General features: G+C 41.8%; 1 protein-coding gene across 3 annotated transcripts in view; it reads right to left on the bottom strand.

The window, feature by feature from the left end:
• Positions 1-12,473, bottom strand: part of Mta3 (metastasis associated 1 family, member 3) — a gene marked incomplete at its 5' end in the record, with an annotated part of 142,741 nt that overhangs the window by 53,418 nt on the left and 76,850 nt on the right. For all 3 annotated transcript variants that reach the window (XM_013517591.1, XM_005390920.2, XM_013517592.1), the window contains 2 exon segments: positions 4,699-4,798; positions 9,125-9,227. In XM_013517591.1, the coding sequence (XP_013373045.1) occupies positions 4,699-4,798; positions 9,125-9,227 (203 nt within the window).

Below are 12,473 nucleotides of genomic sequence, written 5' to 3'. Positions count from 1 at the left end.
GCTTTTGCCGCTGAGCTAAATCCCCAGCCCCATGTAAGTTATTCTCAACGGGAAAAATTTTTATTGTAGAAAGTATCGTTTGTTTCCAGGGAAAGATAATCACCGCAAAGGAAGCTTGTTCAATCACTTTAAACCCTTCTGTCATTTCCTTCTCAATTACATTAAAAGGCCCGGTTGATCATTACCTAACAACTACATTCTTGATAATCTACTGTAACAACAGAAATATGGCAAGATGAAACCTTTTAGATAATCAATGAAGATATGAAATCAGAAACAAATGAGATTCAACAAAGATTAAGTCGAAAAAGTCAAGTTCATCACTGTCATCATCACCTCCCCAAAAACAGCCCGGCGTGGTAGTGCACACCTGTAATCACCTGCAGCACTCAGGAGGCTGAGGCAGGAGGATCTCCACATCAAGGCCAGTCTGGACTGTATAGTGAGACCCTATCTCAGGGAAAAAAAGAAAATAGCAGCAACAACTGCAGCATTTACTGAGCTCCTGAACTCTGACAAAGTGCTGGACAATCCTCTAAACCCTTCCAAAGTAACTTTCATTTGATCCCAAGTTAAAGTCACATGGGAGCATTGAGGACAACTTGTCCAGAGGCTGGAAAGGAGGTATCAGAGGTCTGGTTCAACACTCTGGGGTACTACCTGCTTCCTTTCCCAGTGTGGGACTGCAAGAGCCAGGAGAGGCCAACGCTTGTGAACATCACGCTCAGTGACAGTCCCAGGCACGCTCTGGCTGCCCTCGCTCTGGGGATCACTGGAGTTTGTCAAGTTCTGTACTCTGTTGTTACAGGGACCAGCAGCAACTTACAGAGTACGTCTGCATACCCTTTCTTACCCACCTACAGCGCTCCAGAAGCAAAACAAGTAGACTGCATCATTATTACCGCTACCATGGATGATGACACTCAGACACGGGTAGGTTATGAAACACATATGGCTACAAAAACCATAATCTTAAGGATCCTGGGGTGGCGGGGACCATGGGATCACAAAATTACATCAACATGTACGCCACTGTCACAGCAGCACCACAAACAGTACCAAAAAAACTAAAAGCAATTCTGATGGCGATACAATGTGTCACATATATTCAATGAACCTTTAGTCAGCATTAAAAAGGGAGAAACAAAATTCTGACAAATAGTATGACACAGGTGAACCTTGAAGACATGCTAGGTAAAATAAGGCAGTGACGAAAGGCCAAATATTGCACGGGTCCACCTGTATGAGGCACTAGAGCAGTGAATTCGGAGACAGAAAGTGCAATGGCAATGCTGGACATGGGGGTGGGAGTGAAAACAGTGTTCAGTAGGTGCCAAGCTTCAGTCAGGGAACAGGAAGTTCTCAAAGAGAAAGTGCAGATGATTACCGCACGCTATAAATCCACCTAATGTACACTGTACCACAAACTTTTAAAAAGTACACCCCTTGCTTATACCGTTCTACAGTTCACGTTCTTCAGACTCTGTACGTGCAGCTCTGGTGGTAGAAGCCGAGTACCCCTTATCTGAAGGTCTCAGGACCCTGGAAGGGTTCTGAACTTGGGTTTGTTCGGACCTGTTCGCTCTTTCTATGCGTACATCACAAAGCCACTTGCGGGAGATTGCCGGATTAGCAGTTGTGAAAAAAAGAGTAAGAGCTAATTAACTAGCAGATGTGTGAGCGCATCCAGGCAAAATGAACTGAACACGTGAAGACCCTGTGGGAGAAAGCAGACCACAGAAGCACAGGACAGAGACAGCTTGCTTGGAATCGAAGGGCACAGTATGCGAACAAAGGCTCCGAAGAGTACATGCCAAACCCTGTCATGTGGCTAAATAAAGATCAGGGTTTGTACCCTAAAGTAGGAGATACCACAAGCACAGTTGTTTTTTGGGGGGGGCAGGTGAGACAGGGTCTTGCTATGTAGTTCAGTTTGACCCTGAACTCACTATATATCACAGGCTGACCTTGAACCCCTGGCAATCCTCCTGTCTCAGCCTTAGGGCTGGGTTTACAGGTGTGTACCACCACACCTGTTCAGAGTTACATTTTAAAAAGAATAGACATAATACAGAACTGGAGATGTTCCAAGATGTGCCTTCTATCCTGCTGAGATTCATTAGGGAATCTCAGTTCCTTGGCCTGACTTTGTCAAGCAATTTATTTCACTGTTCTATGTGTTGAGCTCATCACCTGTACAACAGTCTATGCTAGATTTCTAAGGCTCCAAACAATGGAAAAACCTCTTTTCCTTTAATTGTACACCCACAATGATTTAATGCTCAGAGTCCTGTCAAAAAAGAAAAGCCAGCACCCCAACTTCTCCAGGATGGAGGCTTTGCTCCCATAGTAGCAGGGCACTAACGATGCTCATGACACTCCACTCCAACCACGAAGTGCAGGCCCTCCCCCGGCCAACACTGCCGATTCACAGGGGAAAGCCGGCTCCGACTCAGTCAGGCTCTACACGTGCGGGCGCAGCCAGAGCCATCTCAGTGTGTGACCGCGCTCTGTGATGATCACCCAACAACAAAAGGGCCTAACAACACACTTGTCACTAAGCAAGGCCCAACTGTGTGACTTACTAACCAGTTCAGGGTTTCTTTTATCCTAGAGCAGTGGTGGCGTTTCTATGCTGCACGGGTTATTCGTTTTTGTTTTATGACAAAAGATGTTAACGTATGAGTTGTTTTTTCTAAGCTAAAACTTCGGTATTCTGGTTTAATCACAGGGTTGGCACTTTGCAATAAATGAGTGGGTTTTGGGTTGTAGTCTGGGCACTTGTTCCAAAAACATTCGCCATCACTGTCCTAGGGAACGTAGACTCCTACAGAGGGGGACACAGATGGAGAGGGGTTAATGTAGACACTGTAAATTGATTTTTCTCCCGTGCATAGTACAAAATATACTTCTTTTAATGAAACAAGGATCAAATCTATAAAGACTCTAAGGTTTCAATGTTTTTCACAACTACAAATCTTACACAGATGAGCAGTATTTGAAATTCATAGTTCACAACAGACCTCAAAGTGAGGAAGTTAGAACTAATGATGTGCAAATTACCTGTTCCCAAAATACTGTTGGTGATTTGACAAGTGCCATAAGGTTTCTGGGCTAAACAAATGTTGGATTAGGAATGCTAAAAGCCCATGCAGTTCTTTCAGTAGAAGTCACAAGGAAAATCACCTGAGAAAGGCTGCCAGGGTTCCAGCAGTGTCAGGCCATGCCCTCTGCAGTAGGATGCCTTCACAAGCTGTTCGTCAGCCAGGTGTGTTGGCACATGCCTGTAATCCCAGCACTCAGAAGGCTGAGGTGGGAGAACTGCTGTGAGTTCTAGGCCAGCCTGAGCTACAGAGCAAGACCTAGTCTCAAAAATATTTTTAAAGAAAATTTTTAAATGCTCCTGGTCACCTACTGCTATAAAGTGCTAAGCTCACACTCTTGTTTCTATATAGAAATACCCTTCCAGTGGTAAACGACCCAAATATAAACCTATTTTGGAACTCCTACAGAAAGGATTAATGTAGCAATAGAGAAAACAAGACTTCTAAACAAGAACTCTATTCTTTGAGAAAGGACAAACAAAGAAGTTCGATAATAGCTCCAGACTACTAATGCTTTCATCACAATCTGCAGTGGTACAAAATATACACTCTAATACACAAAAAAACACAAGGTATTTGGTATAAAAAATCATGACATGCACTTCAGTATGCACTTTTCATTATCAGTGTGGAAAGTGTCTCAAATGGAATATAATCACAAGGCAATAAAACCCACCACCATACTCCAACCCCACCAGAAAACAAAATTGAAACTTTCTGTTATATGGAATGAGTACTGCTCAAATAGCTTAACCTCATCAAAGCTCCGTGTTCTCTGTCAAACAAGCACTCCACTAGGCCTCCCACAAAACACCACAGAGACCAAATACATTAAATAATTTCCACTGACCCACAGGTCTGCTTTTGTGAAGTACAGAGAAAGAAAAAAGAGCCAACACAATATGCAGCAGAGCTGGCAGAGTGGTAAGGACCACAGGGAGGAAGGGAAGCATCAACCGACCGCCCAGGGAAAAAGCAAACAGATTTAGAAGACAACTACCGTAGTGGCATCAAATGAGAACAGAGAATCTCTTTCTAATCTAAACACAAAAACCTTAAACACCAACATTTTAAACACTGATACACAACAGAATAACTACAATACCAATAGTTTAAAACCTGACTGCTTGGACATGAAAGTAAAACATTACGATGCTCTAACTAGGTGAGCACACAGATACAGACGATGTGTAGACCATAAGCACGCATACGAAAGCAGGCGGGTCGAGGTGAACCGAATGCCCCCTACGTTGCTTTTATCCCCTTTACACCTACTCATGAAACAGTCATTCTTATCTGTCTCACCTCACAAAAATAAGTGACTTAGGAACCCAGTTAACCAACTATTCAACACAAATCAACCAGGTAATCAGCTGGGCTCAGACCCACAAAGATCTCAAGTCCATTAATACTGCTATAATGGTTAGCTGTTCCTTCTTTATATTTTGTTTTTGGAGACGGGGTCTTTTTGTGTATTCACATTGGCCTTGAACTTATGGTGATCCTCTTTCCTCAGCTTCCACATCCAGCTGTGATGGTTTTTAATTGAACAAGTAGCAAAATCAAAACCTCAAAATTTCTAAACCCATCTTACCAAGGTGATGTCTCGGGAAGCAGCAGCTGCGCTCATGTGCAGGCTCGGCTGCCTCACGGAACTGCTGCAATCAAGGGCTCGAGCAAAGGTCCCCACGGCACTGAAGAAGCCAAACACAGACAGAGAAGAGACATTAAGCTTGCCATTTTCTTGTTTTAAAAAACTTTGAGTACTGAATGAAAAACTGAGAAAGAAAAGCAAAACAAGATGTCGAATGTTTGAGAATCAAATGAGAAGTATTTTTTTCTGCAAGAGATAAGGGTTGAACAATCATAACCTGAAAATCAAAAGTGTTCCAAAACGTAAAACTCTGCTGACAGGATGCAAGTGGAAAATTCCACGTCCTGAAGCTTTGGTTCATGTACAAAATTACTGAAAACATCTGCAAAAGTCACCTTCAGCTACATGAACAGGCTATGTATGAAACATAAACAGTTTCCTTATTTAGCCTGAAGGTATCTATGTATATGCACATTTTCCAAAGTCCAAAGACTGAAATCTGAAACACTTCTGGTCCCAAGCATTTTAGAGGAGGGACACGATCCTGTAACTGATAAGTCAATTTACTACCTATAACTAAATCAAGAAAAAATAACCTATATGGACTTAAAGGAGGAAGGGAAGACCTATTATAAAATGCCACTGAATAAATCATTCAGTAATCAGATTTTGCTCAAAAAACTGCAAGTTATGACCCCCTTTCCCTAATTATGAAATCCCAATAACACCATTTTCCTTAGCATGAGATAGCATTAATTAGCAACCCTTCTTAAGAGCACTCATTATATAATAGACTTCTATTAAATCCCATTTTAAAAGGAAGGCAATTTATACAACGCTAATTCTCATTTACAGCATTTCAAAGGCCTTCCTGTTACGAGGAGCAGCACCTCACCCTCAAGAGGCGCAGCGCATGAAGACGAGACTCGCTGCTTATTGTGTGCATCTTAGCTGAGGAGGTAATTTTAGCATTTTAATTAAAATAACATACACACAAAAAACTACCACCACCGAGTCCCAGAACACTCTCGTGTTCCTTCGCAATTTTTACTCAGCTTCCCTCTCAACAGAAACCACTATTCTGGATTCTAACACCACATACTAGTTTTTCTCATATTAAAAAATATGTATTTTTTTTTGCTCACATAATACAGATACCATTTTCTAATGCTCAGCTTCCTTAGTTTAAAAATATGTTTGCAGAGTCATCCATGCTGTCAAATGGAGCTGTATTCATTTTCGTTGCTATGGGGCATTCTTTTCAGTACTCACTCTCCAGCCCCTCCTACACTGTTGACCAACATTATATGCTGTTTCCACAATGAACAATGCCACTAATGCCATCTCAGTACATACCTTCTGGTGACAGATGTATGCATTTCTATGGGTATAATTTTAAAAGTGAAACGTAAGGGATGTGCATTAAATGATAGTACAGTAGATGCCTGAAATTTGTGGGGGTTTCATTCCTACAGCACCAGTGAACTGCGAAAAAACTCAAATTTCAGATATGGTTAGAAAAATTGGCTACTTGCAAATGGTCTGCCAAAATAACAACTGTGGAGGGTATTTGCAGTTTCAGTAAAATTCTGGGGGGTTTCTGTGAACAATTATTAGTTAGATTCTAAGGAAAAATCTGAGGACTGCGGCCATGAACTCTGAACCACAATTTCATGGGGATACTGCCAAGCAGCTAAACCAGTTTATAGGCCCACAAGCTGGGTACGAGAATGCTGATTGTTCCATACCTTCATTACCCCTTGGCACTTTAAAATTTAGCCTTTCCAGAGTGGCACATGCCTATAATCCTAGCACTGGGGAGGCTGAAACAGAAAGATTGCCAAGAGTTTAAGGCCAGCTTGGGATACTGACCATGGTGGACAGTGAGGCTGGGGAGGACAGTGAGTTCAAGGCCAACCTGAATTACATAGGAAGATCCTGTCTCAAAACAACCCAAAGTAAATAAATAAATAAAAGTTGGCCTTGACCAAGCATGGTGCCACAGGCCTGTAATCCCAATACTTGGGAGGCTGAGGCAAGAGATCTCCAGGGGTTCAAGTTCAGCCTAGGCTACATAGTGAGTTCAAAGTCAGCCTGAACTATATAGTGAAACCTGTGTCCAAAAACAAAACCAACAAACTGGTCTTAATTTGTATTTACAAGATTATGTTTTAAAACAAATACTGGGGGAAAAAATACAAGATGTATACCTTACAACCCTCATTCTAGCTTCAAGGGAAAAGAAAATATATCCTTGGCAATCACAAAAAAAAAAAACCAACAGAATGCAAATTAAATTTGAAAACTTCAATATCCCTAAACAATCCATAATTCAGAAACCTTTTTTTGGAGTCTGGGCCAGGGGTTCCTCCTGTGATTTATTTCTATTCCTGAATCTTCAGAAAACAAAATTCTGCCTCATTCATTCTCTCGAGCCGAGAGCAGAAGCTAGGCAGGCTGAGCGCTCTCGCAGGCGGGCTCCTGGCCATCAGCCCACAGCATGGGGCTTAATCCGGTCACTTGGTCGCTGACACGGGGCCTCTCGCCGTGGAACTCCTGCTACCTAGCTGGTATGGCCTTCCACAGGGACTGCCTCTATAAATGGGGCTGTCCAAGGATCAGTTAAGACTGTTTTTCCCTTTGTATTATTAAGTAGGCTCACTAGAAAAATCAGAATATTCTAATTAAGACCTCTTCACCCACTGCCCTGATCTAACTGACTGTAACATTTTGCCACGCCTGATGATGGATGGGGGGCTTGTCTCAGTACATAGTCCAGGCTGGCCTTGAACTTGTAGCAGTCCTCCTTACCTCTGTCTTCAGGGTACTGAGATTACAAGCTTGAGCCACTACATCCTGCCCTGGTGCATTTCTAAAGTATGAAACTATCAATTTAATCAGAGCCCCAATATATACATACATACATACATATATACAAGATTAAATATTCATGAATGTCATTTTATAAACATATGTCCATTAATGATAAAGCACTGTTTTACACAATGTAAAACTTTCTAAATGATCACATTTTATGCACATAAATCATACTGTATGTACCTTCACTGAGCAATACTTCGAAGATTTATCTCTTTGCTACACAGAGCTCTAATCTATTCATTTTAATTGCTGTAAAGTAATATCCCACTGTGTGAGTACAACCAATTCTGTCATCAACGGCTTCCTGAAGCATTTTTCGTTTGTTTGTTTGTTTGTTTTTTTCCCAATTTATCCACCATTATGTTATGATAACCTCACTTGCATTCTGCTTTGTGGCACTTTTCCCCATGAGAATGATTTACTCTTACTATCGAAAATATAAAAATAAAATTCCCATTCATTTTCATAAGAAAAGAGGAGCAAGGAAAAAAGTCAGGCTGAACACTCTCAAAGAAAAGCCCCAGGCTTAGCATGAGGCCTTATACATGTGTGAAAAGAATCTAACTTGCACATTTCTGCTGGTACATTTAGTCTAGGAAAGCCCTGTCCAAAGTAAAGGAAATCATTCAATACATGGCATTTGAGATGTAGAATTTCTTCATTATATATTTCTGTTTTCAAAAGGCTGAAGCAAAAGGATTATGATTTCAAGGCCAGCCTGGGCTACAAAGTAAGTTCAAGGTCGGGGCTGGGGATTTAGCTCAGCGGCACGGCACCTGCCTGGCAAGCGCAAGGTCGTGAGTTCGGTTCCCGGTATGGGGAACGGGACACGGACGACAAAGTAAGTTCAAGGTCAACCTGGCTGCAGAGTAACCCTGCCTCAAGACAACGAAACAAGTCAAGAGAATGAGGCAGGATGATGGCTGCAAGTTCGAGTGCCAGCCTGGGCTACATGAGTTCAAGGTTAGCCTGAACTACAAAGTGAAAAAACTTCTGTTGCTTTCAGTATTTGGTAAAAATGAAATCTATTTTCGGGGGCTGGGGATTTAGCTCAGCGGCACAGCACCTGCCTAGCAAGCGTGAGGTCGTGAATTCGATTCCCAGTACCAGAAAAACACCAAAAACAAACAAACAAACAAAAAAAAAAACAACAAAGAAATCTATTTTCATTTAAAACTGAGCCAGGCCAGGTGTGGTGGCACACACCTGTAATCTCAGCACTTGGGAAGCTGAGGCAGGAGGATCATTGCGAGTTTGAGGCCAGCCTGGGCTACAAAACAAGCTCAAGGCCAGCCTGAAGTGCGTAGACAGACCCTGTCTCAAAAAGACAAAAAAAAATAAGAAGCAAAAAAAAAAAGATACACTGATATCGATAACATTCTATTTTTAGGAGGTGATGTGACATATTTAGCTTTCTTTCATAACTAGAAAAAGAATAATACAACCAAGCCAGGGGCTGACTACAAAGAATGAAATATATATATATATAACCTATAAATTATATCATAAAAAGAAGTATCTCTTGATTCACTAATTCCATACTTACCGTGCTACAACTAAAAACTGGTCAATTTGTCGGTCCGTAAGCGGGCTATTTGGATCCCAAACTTTAACCTCCAATTTCGACTGTTCCCTCTCATCTGATTCTCCTGCCCAAGAATAAAGGAAATGGGATACTGTTACACAAAGCACACTGTCACATACAGCTGATGACTATGGTCTCCACAGGACTGTAAATGCTTTAACAGAAGGTAAACAGTCATAGCTTTGGTGCATTCGTTTGGACAGCAGATATACAAACATCTGGTAAAATGAATGCAGATGATAATACAAAAACCAACGAGATAGTACCCACATTAGCACGAATGTCCTGAGTACCTGTGTGTGTGAGGCACAAAGCTCCACGCCAAGGAGCAAGAGATGAAATAGCAACCCCGCCACAAGACACTCCAACCACAGTAAAATGTAAGTATCAATGTATTTGATACAAAAGAGATGTCAAAGAAACGTTATAAATATGGTTGTAAGAATCCAAAGATTACATAAGTAATTTCAGGTTAGCTAGGAAACAACACCATGAAGGAAGCAGCAGCATTTCTACTAAGAACTGATGATTATGAGCCTGGCCCGAGGGTGCACTCCTGTAACCCCCGATACACAGGAAACCAAGGCAGGAGGACCAAAAGTTGAAAGCCTCATGGGCAACGCAAGGAGGCCTTGTCTCAAAATAAAAAAGGCTGGGAATGGAGCTCAGCATTACAGCTCTTGCCTAGAACATGTGAGGCCCAGGATTCATCCCCCAGCACCACCAACAAAGAAAAACAAAAACAGAAGGTATGAACATACTACCATGAAAAGAGGACTTAAAAATGAAACTATGACCAAAATCACACGGTATTACAATGGGCCAGAGAGAAAAGCAGCACATTTTGTCTGGAGGACACAAAGGGTGTGAGAAGAGATCACTAAGAGAAAAGGGGATCTGAACATATTACTGAAGATTCTGCATAGGTTTTCTTTTCTTCTAATTTTATTTATTGTTTTAAAAGACAGCATCTCAAGAAGTTGCCCAGGCTGGCCGTGAACTAATGATCCACCTGCCTCAGCTTCCCAAGTAGTTAGGATAACAGAAACATACCACCATGCCCAACTCACTGTGTACTGATTTTGTGAACAGATTTTATTTGGAGGTAATGAGAAGCCCCGGTTTTTTGCATAAGGGAGTTAACCAGACCAAGGTAAAAACTCACACCTGACACCTGATTTGCTCCACAGAGATACCTAATGAAATCAGAAGATGAAGCTCTTCCAAGAGCTCCTCTTGGAAGTAATGAGGGGCTGCAAGGTAACAGTGGCAATAGAGCAAAGAAAAAAGATTCAGGAATCCCAGCGACACAGGAGTTGTACAGGGCAGATTTTTGTGAGCTGTATCAATAGAGTGGCATTAACACAAAGAAAGAACTCAAACAGAAGGGGAGGGCCAAGGCAGGACCCCAGAATGCAGGCTGCCCTGTTCAGCACATCTCACAAGCAAGGACAACCACTGTGGGCAGGACTGCCCACACAACAAAAGACAGTAATTGAAAACAGACTTGTGGGTCAACTGGAATTCTATTTTATAGCTATGGGTTCTACGAGGCTAGGAGCTCCCCGACAGGAGTAACTGGTTTGAGATTTGTTTTGGTTCTTTTTTTTTTTTTTTTTTAATTTTAAAAATAAAAGGAGGAAAACATTAACAGACAGACAACCTTTTACAAAATAGCAAAAGAACAGTACAGACAATACAGAGGTGCAAACAAAGTGGTAGGAAATTAACAATGCTTGTTGCATTACATACTGATATCTTCAAAGTGGTTTCTCATGAAAACAGATAGAGGCATACAATACTGATCCACCAAGGACTCACTGACAGTTTCTTTCAGCAAAGAAATAGAAGACAGGCCAGAAACCATGTTAACTATCTTGTATATACATACATACAAAATTTCTCCTTCTTTCCCTTCTCTTTTCCCACATCCCAGTTGCCCTTTACCCTTGAGTGCTTTCTTATCATTTCACAATGTCTATCATACCTCGTAGTTTAAATTAACTCTTTCAGGTTTTACACTAGTGAAACAATGTGGTGCTTGCACATGTATGTTTGATTTATTTCACTTATGAGTATGGTCTCTAGTTGTGACCATTTATCTATAAAACCCTCGAGTTTATCTTTCTTTACAGCTGAGTAATATTCCATTATATAAACGTACCACAAGATTTGTTTTGGTTCTGATCACTGCCTCTGTTAATACCAGAGAGGATGCTTCATACTGAGGAACATCACAAAAAATTCCCTGACTGACAAACCCAGGCTATGGGACTCATGGTGGAGGAGCATGTAGCAGAGAGGATAGAATTAGGTCCAACCCACCTGCAGCCCCCAAGTTACCCAGTGCTATCAAGGCTGACCAGTTGCTCAAAGGCAGGGAAGGCGGGCAGTGGAGGGCCAGCTGCCATTCCCAACCCAAAACAGCACAAGCGGGGAGCAGTACCTAACAAATGCGAAAGGATTTCAATTTCATATCTTTGTTTACCATTACACTCTTTGTATCTTAGTAAAAATATATTTTCCATAAGATAATAAAGGTGAGAAAGGTAATAATGATAAAAATAACTATACAGTGGCTGGGAGTATTGCTCATTGGTATAGAACTTATACATGAGGTCCTTGCTTCAATCTCAAACCCAGGGAAAAAACAGGAAAATAAATGTTAGGCCGCGAATATAGCTCAGTAGCACAAGGGCCTGCCTGGCAAGCACAAGGCCCTGAGTTCAATGCCCAGTATCACACACACACACACACACACACACACACACACCAGAAAATAAATGTATCTTTCATAAATAAATAAATCTTCTTAAGTAATGGATGACATACTGCTAGTCAGGGCATACTTTAGCCACTTCTGTTATATTGTGCAGAATTTAAGAGTAAGGCTGCTATTTACTATTCAAATTTGAGATGACTGCTGAACAAGGACTCAGAGAACATGAGAATGCAAACTAAGCCCAAGGAGTCAGAGGTCATGTGGACTGGGGACATGAGAGCCCTTTGGAAGCTGTAAACCAGGAGGACCTTGTGCAATACCTGCGGAGACTCCCTGGAAGCCATTCTTCTCTTGACAGTACAGGCTGTGGTGGAGCTCTGGAGAGGTCTGCAGCAAGATTCCTGCTGCCTGTGCTGACAGTTGGGAAGAGGACACTAACTGGTTGTAGGGTCCCAATGCGATGGGAGGCTGGAGAGAAAAAGCTACAAAAAATGGCTTTCACCCCACATGGCTCACTTGAGATGTTAGTAAGAATTGCCTCCTCAGTACTCCATAGCCATGATGAGGAGGCGGCCAAGGAGAGAAAAC

The sequence above is a fragment of the Chinchilla lanigera genome, unplaced genomic scaffold (assembly GCF_000276665.1).
Source record: "Chinchilla lanigera isolate Chin_1 unplaced genomic scaffold, ChiLan1.0 scaffold00040, whole genome shotgun sequence".
Classification (NCBI taxonomy): Eukaryota; Metazoa; Chordata; class Mammalia; order Rodentia; family Chinchillidae; genus Chinchilla; species Chinchilla lanigera.
This window is presented reverse-complemented; position numbering and strand designations above follow the sequence as displayed.